At 35.8% G+C, this 19187-nt stretch overlaps 2 protein-coding genes and 2 long non-coding RNA genes across 9 annotated transcripts in view; 3 read left to right on the plus strand and 1 right to left on the minus strand.

Moving 5' to 3' along the window:
• Positions 1-7296, plus strand: part of LOC126763433 (death-associated inhibitor of apoptosis 1) — a 27795-nt gene extending 20499 nt beyond the window's left edge. For 3 of the 6 annotated variants that reach the window (XM_050480943.1, XM_050480948.1, XM_050480944.1), the window contains exon 2: positions 5679-7296. In XM_050480943.1, the coding sequence (XP_050336900.1) occupies positions 5779-7083 (1305 nt within the window). In that variant the 5' untranslated portion in view covers positions 5679-5778 and the 3' untranslated portion in view covers positions 7084-7296. Of the gene's footprint in view, positions 1-105; positions 324-3960; positions 4181-4575; positions 4680-5678 lie in introns of those variants that run through there. The other 3 variants (XM_050480946.1, XM_050480945.1, XM_050480947.1) reach the window with 3 other exon arrangements.
• A 4459-nt stretch (positions 7297-11755) lies between these two features.
• On the plus strand, positions 11756-13097 carry LOC126763436 (uncharacterized). The gene is made up of 3 exons (XR_007667616.1): positions 11756-11847; positions 11921-12289; positions 12345-13097. It is a non-coding gene; the product is annotated as an uncharacterized LOC126763436 (long non-coding RNA).
• Positions 13098-15910: 2813 nt separating this feature from the next.
• LOC126762055 (PI-actitoxin-Axm2b-like) lies at positions 15911-16410 on the minus strand. Its single transcript, XM_050478536.1, has 2 exons — positions 16257-16410; positions 15911-16170 (listed from the first exon to the last, which is right to left on the minus strand). The coding sequence occupies exons 1-2, from the start codon at positions 16342-16344 to the stop codon at positions 15992-15994; spliced, it is 267 nt and encodes an 88-aa protein (XP_050334493.1). The 5' UTR covers positions 16345-16410; the 3' UTR covers positions 15911-15991.
• Positions 16411-16430: 20 nt separating this feature from the next.
• On the plus strand, positions 16431-17816 carry LOC126762056 (uncharacterized). The gene is made up of 3 exons (XR_007667414.1): positions 16431-16487; positions 16550-16666; positions 16732-17816. It is a non-coding gene; the product is annotated as an uncharacterized LOC126762056 (long non-coding RNA).
• Positions 17817-19187: the final 1371 nt, after the last annotated feature.

Raw genomic sequence — 19187 nt, forward strand, 5'->3', positions numbered from 1 at the left:
ACTACGTCAGAGAAGAAAATAAAGAAAACGTGGTGGAAAATTTTTGATTAAAAGAAAAGTTTTAAAAACTTACGAAGCAATTGAAAATTGTTTAAAATATTTAGTGATAATCTGTGTTAAATATTGTTTTTGTTGATATTATATTATTGAAAGTGTGGTTAGTGACTGAAAAAAAAAACAATTTTTTTTGAAAGTTTAAAGAAAAACGAAAACTTTCGTATGAACTGTTCGCCTGCATTCGTGCGATTATATGCAGCAGTGTGAATACTTGCTTAATTAATAATTTAATTTAACTTGGATAGTAGCAGCTGTTAGTATTAAATGTAAGTTTAAAAATTTTTTACGATTTTAAATTATTTTATTTCATATCTTTTTAATGTTGAAATAAACGGATAAGTTGAAAAGTGTTCACATGTGTCATGAAGTCACTTTTCATAAAAGCGCTGTGTGGGGCGATTTTACAGCTATTGGTTTTTAGTTCAACTTTTACTGTTCGGTCATTTTCTTCCTTAAACATGTTTTTCATATTGTTAATTATAGAATAACTTTTGCATTAATTTATATAAATTTATTATCCAATTTAATACGAATTTTGTGGTTACTTATTCGTAATAACAGCAAGTTTTCTGAATTATAAAAATAAAATTTATTATTCCCTTAAACAGTAAATGCAATTACAAAACAGTTGTTCACTGTTGTTTGTTGTTGTGAAAGCTGAGTTTGGGGTTTACAAAGCAGCTGTTTTTCTATCGGGTTTTCATTGTGGTTAAAATTGAAAAGCTAGAAACATATGCACATAAAAACTGTTTACAACAATGTATTAACAAAGTTAAGTAATTAGTAATCCGAGCAATATATTGACGCTGTGAACATTGTTCTCATATTCGGAAGTGATACATGGGTTTAACAACCTTTTCGGATATGTAAGGTTTTGCATTAAACACCGTATTATAAGCCTGTAACTCGGCATAATCAAAATGGGACTTGTCGCTACAGTCTGCAACTTCCCCAAAGAAATCAAATAATAATTTCTATACTTCATTCCTTTCCGAGAACTTGTTTCTGGAACTTGCCCCCCCCACTTACTATGGTTATTTTCTTCTGCACTTAAACATGCAAATTCTATATTAACAGCCATACAGTAATCATTCTTCAATTTATTAACATAAAATAATATAAATTATTGTTTTAGAAATTTGAAACAATCCCAATTAGTTTAAAAAATATAACTCTGTCACTATCACTAGCTATAATTACTTGAAACCTGGAAACATTCGTAACACTTCTCGTACATTCGTTTACTACTCGTTGCATCAGGCTACTCGTGCATTTTTGCTCGCCTTCGCCCTGCAAAAGTTCCACACGTAGTATGTATGCAATTGCTTTGCATTATTGCCGTGTGCCTATGATGAGTTAAATTATCATTTCTCTATACATATGCTTTTGTACTCTATATTCATTCCACTGTGGCGGTAAAAAAAAATTTCCTCCCTATACCATTGTTGGGTGGTGATTGTTGTAGGTATTTGTTCATGCTCACATCACACAAACAATAACAGCTACAAAAGTTTGTCTGTCGACGACACTTTTTCATATTTCCATTGATGGTTACTGCATGGCTCCGGCATATAATGTTGCCACCTCTTTCCGTCGTTTATATTTCCAGCCAACTCGCCGAAGCGATTGTAGAGATTGAAGCGAGACCAGAACAGCGATTTGGTAGACGTTTGTTTGTTTGTCTATGGTGACAGCTTTAACGAGTAGTCTGTTGTTGTTTTGCTTCTCCACTTTTTTTTGATTTTTCTGCTGCCACTTCAATTGTTTTGCTGTTGCTGGCTTGTTTTTTTTTTTACTTATATGTTGCACTCAAATTGCTGTTTGACCACATTCCATTGAAACTTTCTCACAGTCTACTGCAATTGCCCCCACGTTGGTTCGGTTCGCTTGGTTAATAATAATATTGCTCAGCGACTGACTGGTTTGGCTTTGGTTTCGTAGTTGCAGTTGCTTTTCGCTCGCTTACAGCAATTTTTCGTAGTTGCAAATGCAATGCTATTGGATACTTATGTACATACATTTCATGTACATATGTATGTACATACATGAAACCCAATCCAATTCACTTATAAATCACCAGCTCCACCAGACATTATGCTTCTTGCCAGGTCTTTTTACGATAATTTTTTCTCGTCCGCTGACTTCCAAGAACCGGAGTGGTATATTTTTTTAAATAATGCTTTCACAGTATTTTCAAGTCATTTGACTTTGCGAATATTTCTAAAATATAATACAATATAAAAGTTAGCTGAACGCACCTATAAGGTCCGCTTCCGGGAAGAATAAGATTTTGACATTTGAAGGTGCAGAAAGCTCACTACTTGATTAAATTAGGGTAATATAGAGCGCTGAAAGTAGTATTTTTAAGAGCTTTATCGATAAGTCTAGATATTTTTGATTTGTAGTTTGCAAAAGGTTTGCAGTTCAGAAGTCAATGACTCGAAAGTATCTCTCAGATTTGAATTAACTTTGAGCAGTATCGAAAGTTTTCGCAAATAAAATATTTTTTTTTCTACTGGAATCAAAATGTGTTAAATTTATGTGTGTGATAAAAAACGACATTTTTATCACTTTATAGATAAAAATATTATCGTTCATGCAAATATTTGTGCTTTCAATATTTTTATACACCTGCTTTCCGATACGTTAGTATTACGTATTTGTCTACTGCGTTGCCACATTTCACATCGACGCCATTACGATTTTTTGCGCGACACTTACTAGCTTTGCAGTTGAAAAGAAAAAACGCATTTTCCAACGCTACCAACACGCGATATGAGGAGTATTTGCCGAGAGCTAAGTGCAGTCATTAGCTTGTGTGTTTGCAAATATATAATTTCTCCTATACCCTTACAACCAAAGTAAAGAGAGCTTATTGCAAAATTGCACCTAACTTTCATGCAACTTTTTCCCCGAACTTTTAATTGTACATTCATCTACGCCGGGTTATATGCATTCGTAGACGACGATTTCGTTCGGTCGGAGCCCTGACGCGCGAGCCGAGGTCGTTCATCGCAGGGTTCATTGATTATTATGTCTACAATACTACAAAATCCTACATGGTTACGGGTGTTTTAGAGATGCGGCGATGTTGATGCTTTTGCGAATGGCATTCACTTCGCCTGCTGCATTCGAACCCACGCTGTTCGGTCGTCGTCCTTGTAGCTGCTGGTTGACTTCGTACTTTGACAGCCATTGCAGCACTGGAAATGTCCTGCGCAGCTAGGCACTGCTTACAACGTCGTTTGTGTGTGTGTTTGGAAGCCACCCAGCTTGTGATTTATGATTTGCAAAAAACACACACACGCACATAAAAATGTTTCACTTTCCTTCCAGCGCTAGATCAACCCCTAGACGGGGGCGACGAATTGCAAAAGTGCATTTTCGTCGGTTAACGACTTGGCTGGCTGACTTTGGCTTTTACGGTCGTTGCTCGTTTATGAGTATTTTGCTCGCCTCTACGCTGGACGAGTACAATGTTGTGTGCGTACTCCAAAACCGAGTGTTCTTGTGTAGTACTCGTATCACATTGATTCGGCTCTGTAAAGCATACGGTCGTCGTTGACGTAGTATACTCACTCGCTTGTAGCGTAACGCCCATAAATGGAGAAGCTTAACGAAATTTCTTAAACTTCGCGGTGGCTATGCACTTTTACCATCATCATCATCAACATCGTCCTTGTTTGAATGAGTGCATTGCAGCTGCTGAGAGCATATCCTGTCGTGCAGCTGGCTAGCTGGCGCTAAAGGTGCACACGCAGACATGTGGTATGTTTCCACCCTTAATTAATATCCTTACGCTGTTGTAGTATGTCCTGCGCAGCACTTTTACTCGCTCGTTTGTTAGTATTCCTTGGCAGCTAACGCTTTGTGCTCATCGCTTCCAGGATTCAGTCATTAGACAGACTTCGTCAGGACACATTGGTCGTGCTTTGCTTTTGTGATACACTACATACAATACTTATATATATATATAATACAATCACACAAACTCTTAAAAAAAGTGGAATATGGGCATAAAAATGGCGCCGCTATTCACTGCCTTCGTGTAAAAAGCGTCTATTGCTGAATGATAGCTTCGTAAACCTGCTAGCGTATACATACGAAAAAGTTTTCATCGAAGGTATGAGTTAAAAGTCGTTTAGTGCAAAAAATATCCATTACATTTATTTTGAAATTGTGAAGTATAGTATTTTTTTGATAAGATTAGAACTCATAAAAATTTCTTTGTAAAACGGAAGTGAGTTTTTTCTAAGAATTTCTTCGAACAGCAGAGTCTAAATCGTAAGAAAAAAATATTAAAATTTCATGTCTTTGAGCTTTTCTTACCTAAGTTACAATATGTTTTCAGTTCTAATAATATAAAAATATAATAACTTATAAAAGACAGTCTACTGTCTACTTAAGTACACATACTTGAAATATGTACGAAAGTATTTCTCTGGTTGATTTAATAACAGGGTGTAGTATACTATATGTATACGTAATTCTCGATAAGAGTATCACAATCGACTCAGGCGAAGTTCACAAACATTCACAACAATAGTTGACTGAGAAACTTTGACGTTTACACAGCGTATTTTTGTTAGTTTATAAAAGCCAGTGTTTATAATAATAAGCGGGTAAATAATGCAAACTTTGAAGTGAGAGTGTGTATATACAAATATTGAAAACTGATTTAACTAAATAAAAGTTATGAAATAAAAAATAAAATGAAAAGAAAAACAAAAAATAATAATTGAAATAAAATAAAATATAATAAAAAATAAAATAAAGTATAATAAAAAAAAAAAAAAAAAAATAAAAAAAAAATAAATTAAAATAAAATAAAAAAATATGAAAAATATAAAAAAGTAAAAAATAAAAAATGTAAACAATTTTTTTTTTAAATTTAATCAAAAAAGTAAATTTTTATTATTTAAACTTCAACTATTAAATATAATATTTTGTAACATTTTCATAAAAAAGGAAAATTTTCTACATTTTGTATGAAAACCAAACAGGGAAAAAATAAAAAGATTATTAATCTTGAAAATATTAACGAAAATTCGAAAAAATCGCAAAACAATAAGGACACATTTAACTTGAAGCATGTTAATACATATAAACAAAAATAAATATCAACGTTGCAACGAAAATCTTTTTCACGCTAGAAAATTCCGCTTGATTCGGCATAACAACACCAGACTGTTTCGTTACTCATAGCACAATTGTTTTTAATTGCAAAAATATTTTTGTCTCGAAACACTAGCGCCAGCTTTTATCTAATCATATTTCATTCAAAGATACGAAATTATCGTATACATATACAAGTTGTCAATACAATACAATACAAAATAGCAGAAAAGGGAGAGAGAGCGATAGAGAGTAAAACACAATTAAAATAATTAAAGCTCGGGTAGTGCAACTTTCTGCTTTGGGTCAATAACAATAATTCTAAAAATTTTTGCAAAAGCTTTTAATTACAACAAGAAACCTACCTAGAACTCTGTCAACAAGCGTAGACATTTGTCAACAATGAGTTGTAAAATAGGAGCAACAACTTCTTATCTATTCTTACTGATTTTGCAAGCACCTTATATATTGACTAACCGAATCGTGTACTTTTATTATACTTGCAGACTTACGAACGCAATAATCGCAGCGCAACTCATATAGTACTATCATTAATACCGCAACAAATTTATCGTATAGAAGGTAAAGGACAACAGCAGCAACAAGATGTCTGAAATAATTGCCGAGAAACCGTCAACTTACAATACAACTAATAATACGGCCGCCGAATTAGCAAGGCGTCTAATTTTTGAGTGTGGTGGTTGGACAGCGAGTAGAAACAGCTACGACGTAACGGATAACAAAACGAATGAAGTGTACCTACCCCAATGGAAGTGTGAACAATTTACTATGGATGAGAAATATCAGCGTGAAGATGAACGCCTGAATTCATTCGAAAATTGGCCACTTGAATGGCTGAATAAGAGGGAGTTGGCACAAATTGGCCTGGTCTATACGGGCGAAGATGATAAAGTCAAATGTTATTTTTGTGAAGTCGAGATCGGACGTTGGGAACGTGATGATCAACCGATTAATGAACATTTACGCTTCTCACCGAATTGCCCATTGCTGCGACGACGCACCACCAACAATGTGCCAATTAGCAATGATACATTGAGTCGTGTGTTACCGCCCGTTAGTTATGATGTGTGCGGCAATGAAGGATACGAATTCGAGGCAAACGATGTGTCTGCAGATATTGCACCAACACCACAGGCTCCACTGACGACAGGCGCATACCAATACGACAGCATAGCGGCCGACAATTTGTCTAATCATCATCATGCCAATGCGAATAGCAGCAGCAGCAGCGCTAACAACAGTAGATGTGGCAATGAAGCGCAATTGTACCGACCCGAATATCCTGAGTATGCCATCGAAGCGGCACGCTTACGTTCGTTTGCGGAGTGGCCACGCAACATGAAGCAACGTCCAAAGGAATTAGCCGATGCTGGCTTCTTCTATACCGGCACTGGTGATCGCGTTAAGTGCTTTAGCTGTGGTTGTGGTCTCAAGGATTGGGATGATGATGATGAACCATGGGAACAGCATGCGCTCTGGTTACCGAAATGTCGATATTTGAATTTACTGAAAGGACAAAGTTATATCGAAAGCGTTGCGGCCAAATATAAAACGAATAACAGTAAATGTCCCGATGCAGTGCCAGCGGAAAGTGATCAATATTGTCCAACATCAGACAACATTGTCGTACAACCAGTAATTGCAACAGCGGCTTTGACGCCAACGACGTCCAAAACCGCAGAGGCGGCGACAACTGCTGTGAAGGCCACAGCGGTGGCGGCAACAATTGCCGAGGAGAAGCTATGCAAGATATGCTATGCCGATGAGTATAACACGGCGTTTTTACCCTGTGGCCATGTGGTGGCTTGCGCCAAGTGCGCGTCGTCGGTCTCGAAGTGTCCGGTTTGCCGGAAACCCTTTACAAATGTGATGCGTGTGTTTTTTCCTTGATCATCTATATAAACTATTTATTAATGTGTAGACTTACCCGCGTTGTAAATAATAATAATAATAATATGCGGTAAATCGGCCAGTTGTGGCGCTTGCAGCAAATAATAACTGTTTTTCTGCAACTGGCCGGTAAAGTAACAAATATTTATATAATTAAATACTTATTCTTAATTATATGCATAAAATAAAAAATTAACATAACAAATAAAAAAATACCGTTTTCTTTTATTTTCATGGGGCTCGTCGAAAATACTACATATGTATATATGTATGTATAAGTATAGTATACATACATATGTATAAATATATATGGAATTTATACTCAGGATTTTACGATCTTGTTGTTGAAGAGCGCAAAGCGCACGTAAATATTCCATTAATTACACTGGTAAACACTGCCACACGAACTTTGTTTTTTGTTGCGTGTTGCGAATCAAATTTTCAGCCTCAGCGTCTTAACTTCGTGAATTAGTGCTTTTTAGACTATTTTGGATTTCCTTTGTGGAATCGATATAAATCCTGGGTTCTACATCAGTGTACAACATGTGTGAGATTGTTATTTAGTTGGGCTAAACAAGAACCCAGACAAGGACTTGGACCATACCAAAGCATCATTAAAGTGGTAAGCAATGTATTACACGGAGGCTGCACAAACCACTCTTTTAAGTACCCGATGTGTGGAAAGTCGGAAAAGTTGTCCCACTACTGAAACCTGGGAAACCCGCCAACAAAGGGTAGTCCAATCGTCCGATAACTCCTCTCCACATTAGTGAAGACGCTTGAGGCTTGCTACTGCCAACCTTCACACATCACCATAGTCTAGCAAACCACCAGCATGACTTCCGAAAAGTGCACAATATCACCATAGCACTTAGCGTCATAAACGTCCAGATAGTTCATGGCCTTAACCAAAAACCGCTCTGTGAGAGAACGGACCTCGTAGCGTTGGACTTGTCGAAAGCCTTTGACACAGTCAGTCACACAACGGTACTGGAGGACATCAAAAATATTACGCTCCCTCCAAAACTGAAGAGTTGGGACATGAACTACCTGAGCGCTCGTCAATTATCCGTACTATTTCGAGGTAAAAACTCAAAACAGAAGAATTAAAGAAGGGGTTACGAGCATTTTGTCTTCTTCCCGCTTTGTTTAAATTCTATATCTCGAAATTCCCACAACCACCAGAGTGAGTTTCTATTACCTCGTGCGCTGATGATTGCACGATATTGACATCGGGCAATGGAACCGATGGCATGTGTTCAAAGGTAAAAGCTATTTTTTCGACCTTTCTCGTTTCCTCGCTGCACGGAACTTAACACTACTTCTTTAGTGGCCTTAGGATATTCAAAATTTATGAGTTTTCATGTCTCAAAAAAAGTTAACATTTTGTTAAGCAGTGTTATTTATAAAAAATATGTAGACATAAAAGTCTAGATGTGGTGAAATTTATGTATAAAAATGTATGTGAGTGTATATATATGTACTTACTATTCATATCAATTAAGGAAGGCATGCATATAAATATGTACATATGTATATCTATTTATGTACTTTGTTCAAGGTCTGTTCTACAATATATATTATTTACATACGTGAGTCATGGAAGCCTCAAAGTACATAAGTATGTATGTATATACTAAATGAATATGTAAATGTTCGTTGTATATATACATAATTTTTAAAACCCGATGCTTCAGTTTGTAATACAAATCCATTAATTATAAAATTTGCGACATTTCTGGCATTTATTCCAAAAATTTTCATATTTTTCACTATGTAAAATAGTTTAAACCACTAGGTCTAACTTATTGCTTCACTACCGGAAATGAACTGACTAAATACACTGGCTGTGTGACAAACGGTAGAAATGAAAAAAAACTGACATAAAACTGAAATTTCATTCTTGAAGACACCAGTTATACTATGAGTAATGTGAGCCAATGTAACTTCTGTTACAGACTGACTTGGATCTTTGGTGCGCATTGCATGTGAAGTGTTGCCAACATTGTCGAAAAATTTAGTGATCAATAAGTAAAAGGTTTGGAAAATAAAAATAAAAAAAAAAAAACAATAAAATTTCTCTTCAAAAAAATGCAAAAATTTTGTTCTAACTTGCAAGTCGGTATAACCTATTAAGTTTAATTTAGTTTTGTTATCTGGAACTGCATTCGATTGTATGTCATTTTTCTAGGCACAACAGCACTGAAAACTCACGAAGGAACACCCTTACGAAAGGCAACTGATAGCACTATATAGTCAGCAAATATTGATAGTACGATTGTGACTAGCAATGTTGGGTGGGATCGAATCCAACTTTACAGTGCTCTATGAATCACACGGGATGTTATTGTAACCGGGGAAAACCATCGTAACTTAAGAGGCTAATCAGTGATTCAAGGCAGGGACTCCATTTCCTTTTATAACTGCGCTCGAAAATGCTTGTATTTACGTTATTCTAAGCGTGAATATACTTTCTCATGCATTCCCTTGCCCATTGAGTATATTATCGGTGGCTGGCACAACGCTTTACGGATCGCGCCCACACAAGAGAACTTTAATCTAATCAATTTGCTTAGCACACATACACATACATACAAATATATACATACATATAAATATATATATTAGAGAGCACATCGTTGTATGGCGCCGTAAACTTTGTACCCACGATGGAATGAAGAGCAGCGGAACAATGAGAGCAACTCTACCCAAGCCAATCTTCGTTCTAAACTGCTGATGCTATGGTGAGCTTATAGTCAATATTTACAGGCATGCATACATACATACATGTAGTTGGGATGTGTACGTGCCTGTGTGTGGGTTTTCTTTGAAGAACGCGATGCGTCAGAAGCTTGTTGTTTGGATGCTGGGAAGACAGATAAAAATTGTCGCATAAATAAATAAATAATTGACTTGCTATTGTGCACAACAACAGTAACAATAACAGCAAAATTTGTTGTTCTGAAAATGCAATCGTTCTTGTTGTTGCCTTATACGGAAATAGCTCAATGAAGGTTGTCAGCTTGAAATTAAATAATAATTACAGTCTGTGTGTGAGTGTGCTTGGAGTCGCAAAGGGGCGGCTCAACTGCACTGTGTGGGCCGCAGGTAGTGTAGGTAGCTTCTAATGCTTAAATGTGAGCACATTTGGCGGCTCCAAGTTTGTAACGTATGACAACAAAGTTCGTTTGTGAAGCTAAAAACTCAATGCATGAAGGGTGATCCATTTCGAGGTTCCCCACTTTTTTTTTAATGGGAAATGGGAAATTTTTTTGAAGATTAAATCTCTCAAATGTTGGCCGTGGCTACGTCTCAGATGGTCCATCCGTTGAGTCCAATTTTCGATGACTCCTTCGAACATTTCGACCGGTAATTGGCGGTAATAATAGTGTGATATCACACGACCTTGGTGTCCGATCGATCGGCCCAAAACGTGAAATTAACTGCTCACCGAAGTGCTCTCTCAAAAAATCCATTGATTGGTGCAATGTGTGGGAAGTGGCGTCATCTTGTTGAAACCAAATGTCGTCGAGATCACAAGCTTCAATTTCAGGAACCAAATAGTCGGCTATCACGGACGGTTACGAACTCACCGGCGTCTTTTTTGAAGAAATATATACCGATTATTCCATATTGCTCTACGGCAGTGTTGCTTGTTTACATATCCATCAACCCAGAAATGGGTCTCATCACTGAACAAAATTTGGCTCGAAAACGTCGGATTTTTTCAACAGCACATAGAGCGAAGCGATGTGGCTTGGGAAGGTCGAGTGGCTTCAGTTCTTGCACAAGCTGTATTTTGTAAGCTTTCAATTAAGGATCTCGACGTAAAATGCGCCAAGTCGTTCTATATGTACGTCAGACCGAGTTGCTGCGAAGGGCGCCGAAAAGACTTTCACCGGCCTTAGTGTACACTCTTCAAACTTCATGACTAACTTAATATGTCCTCTACTGAGTATAAACATTTAAATTAAATAATATATTTACAAAATGGTTAAGCTTTGAACTATTAGATAAGAGATCATCCAGACTGCATCTGCATGTCTGGATAATAGGTCAAAACTTTCACAGATCGTTTTGATTTTATTGTTACGGCATAAAACTTACCGTCATGTTTTGCATACAAATACGGGTCCACACACACTAAACATATGTATGTATCTTCTTCGTCTGATCAAAGTATGAAAAAGAGAGATTCGAAGTGATAAACGATCGAGTGACGCCGGAGAATATCGTGGCATACACGATCCAATCGAAGATGGTCTGGGACAGAATAAGAGACAAGCAGTAAAGAGTGGCAATGCAGCGAAAACAGAGTGATTAACCGAACGGCTAAGCTTGGCACCACGATGTAATGCTTAATGACAGTTTCGAATACAAGCAATGGCGACGGAATTCAGGGTTTAGTACGTAGGCGCACTGTGCCGGAAGTCCTGCTTGGGAGTGGTCCGAAAGGAGGTGTATCTTTAGTCGTATCGTCCGGAAAAATTACGATATCCATGAAGACTCCCCCTCCGAGAACAAAAAAGAAAGACATACTATTATATATCGCACTGTTGTCCAACGACTGCTATACTTTAAGGATTTGGCAAGTTTTTATTTTTTTTTAATATATTAAATCAAATAATATATATATTTATATATAAATTTATTTCTAAATTTTTCCTTAGAAATCCAAAAATGCATTTGCCGCGGCAGCGCTGTCTACCAAATTGCGTGTATTAAACCGATATGTTGTTGGCCAAGACACACATGGCTAAAATGGTAAGACATAAAACAAAATAAAAGCAAAACACTTATGTGATCTCACATTGATCATATTTTTCTTTACTTCAAGTGTGTAAACATTTAAGGCAAGCTCAACTGCCGATTACGGCATACGGCAACAACAACGATTACTATGATGAATCACTGGCGAGAATTTGCGCTTTCGGCTTCACTGGCGTCCAAGTAAACAACGATCAGCGTTAAAAATAAACGCTAAATTTAATGCAAATTGCTTATTGTATAAGCTTGCCGAATACGCTTGCACTTACCATACATACGTACATATCTACACAGCGTTTGCAATTTGCACAGTTAACAGTGTGATCGAACTGTACAGAACAGAATGTGCGCTGTGGTGGATGCAAGATCACTTTTTGGCTAAGGACAATGTACCCATAAAATGTTAAAACTGACAGTAAACTCATTTATATCCGAGCAAGTACATGACATAATTTGTTTAAAATAATATACATTATTTTTTCATTATACCGCAGATCTTGAACCAGACTTTTTCTTCAACTGGAACTGATGTTTAAATATTTTATGTTTGAACCATTACAACAACGACACTAAATTTTGTTTTTGTGTGAGAAAACGTTTCTGAAATCATAAATTTTTCGGATAAGTTGGAACTTTGACGCCTGTTATCACTTATAATATGCGAAGGCTTTGAAATGCATCAACTACAGTTATACTTTTATAAAGGCTTTAATTTCCAGGAAAAATTCATTAACAACGAAATCTATGTCTAATCTATATTTAATCTATATTTAATTTTTATATAAAACCAAAGCCAGTTAGCTCTAAATTATATACACATTTCTTGTCTTGGGTAAAAATTCAAGCATTAACAAAAATAAAAATTAAAAAAAAGCAATTTTTAATAATTTTCGACTAAAAGCTCATAACTTCTCTTTCCTTTTGTATCAAAAAATATTTAAATATTTGCAAAACTAGTAGCGAAGTTCAGTATAAAGCAATATTTTTTATATCTATTAAGATTTATTTAGTGCGAAAAAATTTTTGTATGAAAATATATGTATTACTAATACCTAAAAATACCAAAGGGCACGTCTCCAAGACTAATTTACCGGAATTACAAAAAAACAATACAATATGAATGAAATGTTTTAAAATTTTGAACATAATTTATATATAATTAATGAATATATATAAAAAATACATAAAACTTGAAATCATTATATACAGTTAGAAAGCCGAAAAAAGCGAATTTTCCAAATTTTTTTTTTACGTTTAAATTTATTGATCCAAAAATTTGTACACTTATTATTGTATCTTTTAACTGTATATTAAGACTTAGAATTAGTAAAAATATTTATATTTCACAAAATAGGGGTTTCTCGAAAAAAAAGGGTTTTGACAAAAATTTCGACCTTAAATTGTTTACAAAAAAATATTTATTGGTGAGACTAATCAGCTTAGCCGTTTTCGAGTAGTGTTGGTCACCGAATTTGAAAACACCATTTTGAGTACTGTCTCTCCGGCCTTGTACTTAAAAGCACTCTGAAACGCTTTTTGAAATTTGCGTGTGACTTCCAAATATTCACCGGAACGATATGAACGTAGTGAAAAAAATAGTAGACTGTAAGTTATTACCTTTCATATTTAACAAAACGGCAAAATAAAAAAAAAAACAACAACAGATTGCTAAAAAAGAGATGATTTTGGGCCTTCCTTAAGTGCATTTTTTATACACGAAAGTTTGCAGTGTCATTATTCAAAATAAGCAATAAAAACAAAGCAGTTGGACGATCTTCAGACCTTCGGGTTACAATTACAGCCATTTTGAAAAATGTAGTTTTGAGAAAAACGCGTTTAAACTCATTGATTTTTATATACCTGAGAATGTCAGTACTCAAAAATTATTTGAAAAATTAATTTATAACTTTCGTATGATTTTTTTTAAATGATTAAAGCTTATTGAAATGTGTTGAAGATCAAAAATAGATCTTTCCTAAATAGTGATTTTATATACTGAATATTTTTTGTGTTAGGTTCAGTTATTTATGTTTTAATGTTATTTCAGCGAATATCAAACTAAGTAACAGATCTTTATTGAATATACCATTTCTATGGATCGAAAAATTATTTACTCTGAGAAACTAATACTAGGTAAATCTATATAATTTTAACTACACAGCTCTCAGAAAAAAAAACGATTTTATCTATAACAAATATGGTACAGAAATATTGTAAAAAAGTTGTAAGAGTACAAAATCAAATGCAAAATATGTAAAATATGAGAAATGAGTAAGTTGACAGAAAACAATAGTTATGATCTTATTTACTTTTAACTTTAACAAATATCGAAACAAGAACCTCAATCTGTGGGCTCTCAGTGCAAAAAAAAGTATAAGGGAATTAAATTAAATTAAAATAAGTCCCCTTATACTTTTTTTGCATTATTTTAATTTAATTTCCATTTGTTTTGTAATTAGCATATTTAAGTTAACAGTGTTAACAGTTTAGTGAGAAATTTTATTTGACGAGAATAATGTGAAACGCTAAATTTATTTTAATTTGCTGTAAGAAGTGTGAAAACGTTTATAATTTATATTCATATCGAGCACGAGGTAAATTGACATCGTCACGACTGTCCGTCTGTCTGTTTGTAAACGAACTAGTACCTTAATTTTCTCCCAACGAATTTGCTCATTTGTTTGAACCGCCGACATCGGACCACAATAGCATATAACTGCTATACAAACTGACTAATCAAAATCAAGTCCTTGACTGGAACACGATTCTATTGTTCGAGATATCTTCACGAAATTTGGCATATATTAGATATACAAGGTGCGTTCCAAAGTAAACAGGACTTTAAAAGCAAAAAACAGAACAAAACACCGATAACACAAACATACTGACACTTGAAACGCAATAACTTCACTTCCAATCGATGAAATGTCATGAAATTCTCACTGGACAATCGACATATATGTAGATGGCGCCACCAGGGGATGCAGAACTCAAAAAGTCCTGTTTACTTTGGAAGAAAAAATGAGAGAGGTCAAAATGCGTGCGAATGAACATGCTTGAAAATGCTACGAAAAGACGCAGCGACTAACAGAAGGTATCAGGACCCCTCAGAGGTGATCTAGTGACTGATGTCCAGAGCATACTGAAATTATGGAGGGAATACTTCTCCAGCCTGCTGAATGACAGTGAAAGCATAACGCCAGGAAATGGTGAACCCGATTTCCCTATCGATGACGACGGAGCGGACATTCCATTGCCCGACCATGAAGAAGTTCGAATAATTACCCGAAGTAATTACCCGTCTAAAGAACAACAAAGCGTCGGGGGCCAATGGAGCTACTCAAATATGGTGGCGAAGAACTGCATCAGTTTCTTTGAAAAATCTTAGAAAAGACCTGTGAAAAGAGGATCGATGCACACACCACCTATTCGTCGATTTCAAAGCCGCTTTTGACAGCACGAAAAGGATTTGCCTTTATGCTGTTGACAATCATAACTTAGTAGATAATTTCGTCTATCTTCAAACACTAACAACAATGTCAGCCTCGAAATCCAACACAGAGTAACTCTTGTCAACAGGTGCTACTTCGAACTGAGGAGGTAATCGAGAAGTAAAGTCCTCTTCTATATGATGCAGAGGCATGGACGATGGCAACATCTGATCAGTCGGCGTTATGAGTTTTCGAGGGAAAGGTTCTACGGAAGATTTATGGCCCTTTGCGCATTGGCCACGGCGAATACCGCATTCGATCAAACCACATTGACATATGTAATTCAGCGAATTAAGAGAATCGGCTACGCTGGCTAGCTCATGTCGTCCGAATGGACGAAAACTCTCCAGCTCTGAAAATATTCGACACAGTACCTGCCCGGGGAAGCAAAGGAAGAGGTGGACCTCCTCCTCTTTGAAAAGACGAGGTGAAAAAGGACCTGGCTACACTTGGAATCTCCAATTCGCGCCAAACAGCGAAAAGGAAGAACGGCTGGCGCGCTGTTGTAAACTTATTTCTCGTTATATGGTATGGTATTTCCAAAAAGTAACAAACCACCACACAAAAACTAAATTTTTAATATTTTCTTTAACATAGATTACTACATATCAAATAAAAATTGCATACACAAAGAGTACTGTGTCCATCACTCAAATACAGGAATTCTGACAGCCCGACAAAGTGCAGAAACGATTCTCATTGCCACCGCAGCCGAGATATTTAAGCCGTTCGCATTTTTGCGCCCGCTCATTGAAGTACCACATCTGCTTGGGTCGACAGCTACGACCTTTGGTACCCACATTCATCGGTTTCAGGCATAGTTGAGTTGCTGCAGAGATGAATAAGAAATAAATGCGCATTTAATTAAAAAATATTGATTTGATCAATTTTAATTTAAAATTTTCAGGCATTTACGTGGTTTTCCAGGGCAAGACGAATCTTGTGCGGCCACTAATGTGGTCAACAGCAACAAAACGACTGTGGTTATATAAAGAAATCGCATGATTACTGTTCTCAAGCGAGTAACACGGTTGTAAATGCAGTTGAGTTTCTTGTGGCTTCGCCTTTATACGGCCGATTTTTAATAAGAAATGCATATTTAATTTATGAAAAAATATCGTTAATATTACTTGCACCTGTAAGTATGTAAGTATGTATGCATGTTTGTGTGTGCCTTAGCTGGTTTGCACAACCTGATTTATTTTTAGTTGTTTATTCTTATTTTGTTTTAAATGAAAATAGTATGCTATTGATAGCTGCAAATTGACTGAGAACTCTGAAATGCAACAACACGCCTCTTTGTATGGATTTGTACTTATGCAAATGTATGTATTTATGTAGTAATGTATATAAGTAAATATATGAAATGTATTCTGTTATATACATTTAGATGTATATGCTCGGAAAATTATACTAGCTGCTATTGAATTAATTAACTTAACGGTAACACCAGCTTACAAAGGTTTTGACCTGAAAATGAAACGTAGACGAGTTTACAACAGCGCTCCATTCGAGCCAGGACCTTCAACACCGGTACTGCCTCGAATAATCTCTGAGCTGGAACGTTTTCATCCACTCGGACGTCATAACCTAGCCATCGAAGCCTTGTCTCTGCCTCGAATAATCTCAGAGCTGCAATGTTTTCATCCATTCGGACGTCATGACCTAGCCATCAAAGCCTTGTTTCTTAATTCACTGAACTATATAAATGTCATCCTATATCTCGTACAGCTCTTCGTTCCATCGAATGCGATATTCGCCGTTGCCAATGCGCAAAGGACCATAAATCTTCGGCAAAAACTTTCTCTCGAACACTCCTAAGGCCGCATCATATAACGGGCCGGGAATAATGAGTGACTTAAAGAGTTTTGTGTTTGTTCGTCGAGAGAGGATTTTTCTTCTCGATTGCCTATTCAGTCCGAAGTAGCACCTGTTGGCAAGAGTTATACTGTGTTGGATTTCGAGGCTGACTGTTGTTAGTGATAATACTCAGTTTTAGTTATTATTATTATTATAGAATGGAAAACAAAGTAAAAATAAAATAAAACGCTACTAAATCCATGACTTTCATCTTAATTTGTAAACTAGTGTAAACAATCATCAAAAGCTTATTGGATATGCACAAATGAATTTATATATATTTTTTGTAATGTTGATTGAATGGATCACTAATTCAAGAGCAATTATACAAATGCTTATTATTAATATTCATAAATTTTATTAACTAACTTAGTCATAGAGAAATATTAGTTTCTTAATGATACTATGTGACGTCTGTATAAATGATGAATATGAACTTAAGGGTTTCTTATGGAAAAATTATATACATTGGGACAAAAGAACACCAGGAAATTTCATATTTCAATAAAAATGTATATTCTTAAGTTGGTAGGACTGTCCCTAATTACTATGCCAAATATGAGCGTGATTCGTCAAACTGTTTGTTTACACCAGCGTCTACAGTCGGAACCCTCAATAGCGCGTTGTGATTTTTACAATGGCTAAATATTATATATCGAACAAAGAATTTGTCTCAAATTTTTCATTTCTAACCAAATTTCGTGTGCGGAATCATTGTGAATGTTGGGACAGGCTTATGGTGATTCAGTTTTATCAAAAACATAAGTCTGCGAGTTGTACCAAGCCTTCAAAGACGGTCCAGAGTTCGTTGAAGGCATGCCTCGTTCTAGACGACCTTCGACCTCTTCAACTGATGAAAAATTAAAAAGTGCTTGAAAATCGTCAGGCAGGTGTTAGAGAGATGGCAAGAGAGCTCGACATCTCTTGCGAGCCGTTCGAATGATTTTGATGGATATTTTGGGTATGAAACGCGTTCTTGCTCGACTCGTTCTGATAAAGCTGAAGTTTTTTTAAGAAGAGCACCGTAAACAAGTCTTGTTGGACATGCTTGACCGTGCGAATGCCGTACTCATATTCATGGAGAGCATTATAACTGCCGACGAGACATGGTTTTATGAGTTGGTCATGCAAAAAAGTTATCAATCACTGAAATGCTTATGCTAAAAATCAAGATGCTTATGTTTTTTTCAATATTCGTGGCTTGGTGCATTATGAATTTGTTCCAGAGGAAGAGACGGTCAATAGTGAGTTCTATTTGTCCGTATTGTGGAAGAACAATTTACAGATTTTACACGATGATAATGCAACATCGCATCGAGCCATGATTGTGATCGAATTTAACGCCAAAAACGGAATGAATACCATCGATCAACCACCGCATTTACCAGATATGGATCCGTGTGATTTTTTCTTGTTCCCCATTCTGGGAACTAAAATTACTTTATATCTTATTTTTCTCAAATAAAAAGTTTTCTTATTTTAGAGGGAAATCTCAAATAAAAAGTTTGGGTATTTTGCCGCTGACCCTCTGAAAGACAAACGGGGCAAGTATTTGAATCTCATTTAGGTTTGTTTTCCCTTTAAAAGTGGTTTTAGGATTCAATATTAATTTAGTCCAACACTGGTGCTAGAGTCATTTCAATCATCTTATTGTCTGACGTTGTCAGAGTGTGTGTCTAACTGATTGAAGTCCAATGAAATTCAAGGCGAGCACATACTTTCGTCAAAAAGCTAGATCAGTAGTATATTTATTAATATAGGTCCATTTTGCTTTATACGTTATGCTGCGACATGAAAAATCATTTGGAAATAGTTTGTGTGAGAATCAATGTCGTCTTTATTGTCTAGCTTCCAGTGCATATCTTGTTGCCATTCTTTATTCTTTACAATTGAGATCTTGATACTGCGTAAGACTTCTATAAAGAGATATCTGTAAATATCCTACAGTCTGTAATTAATAATACCAGGATTTGAGTCTTTTTGACT

The sequence above is a fragment of the Bactrocera neohumeralis genome, chromosome 6 (genome assembly GCF_024586455.1).
Source record: "Bactrocera neohumeralis isolate Rockhampton chromosome 6, APGP_CSIRO_Bneo_wtdbg2-racon-allhic-juicebox.fasta_v2, whole genome shotgun sequence".
NCBI lineage: Eukaryota > Metazoa > Arthropoda > Insecta > Diptera > Tephritidae > Bactrocera > Bactrocera neohumeralis.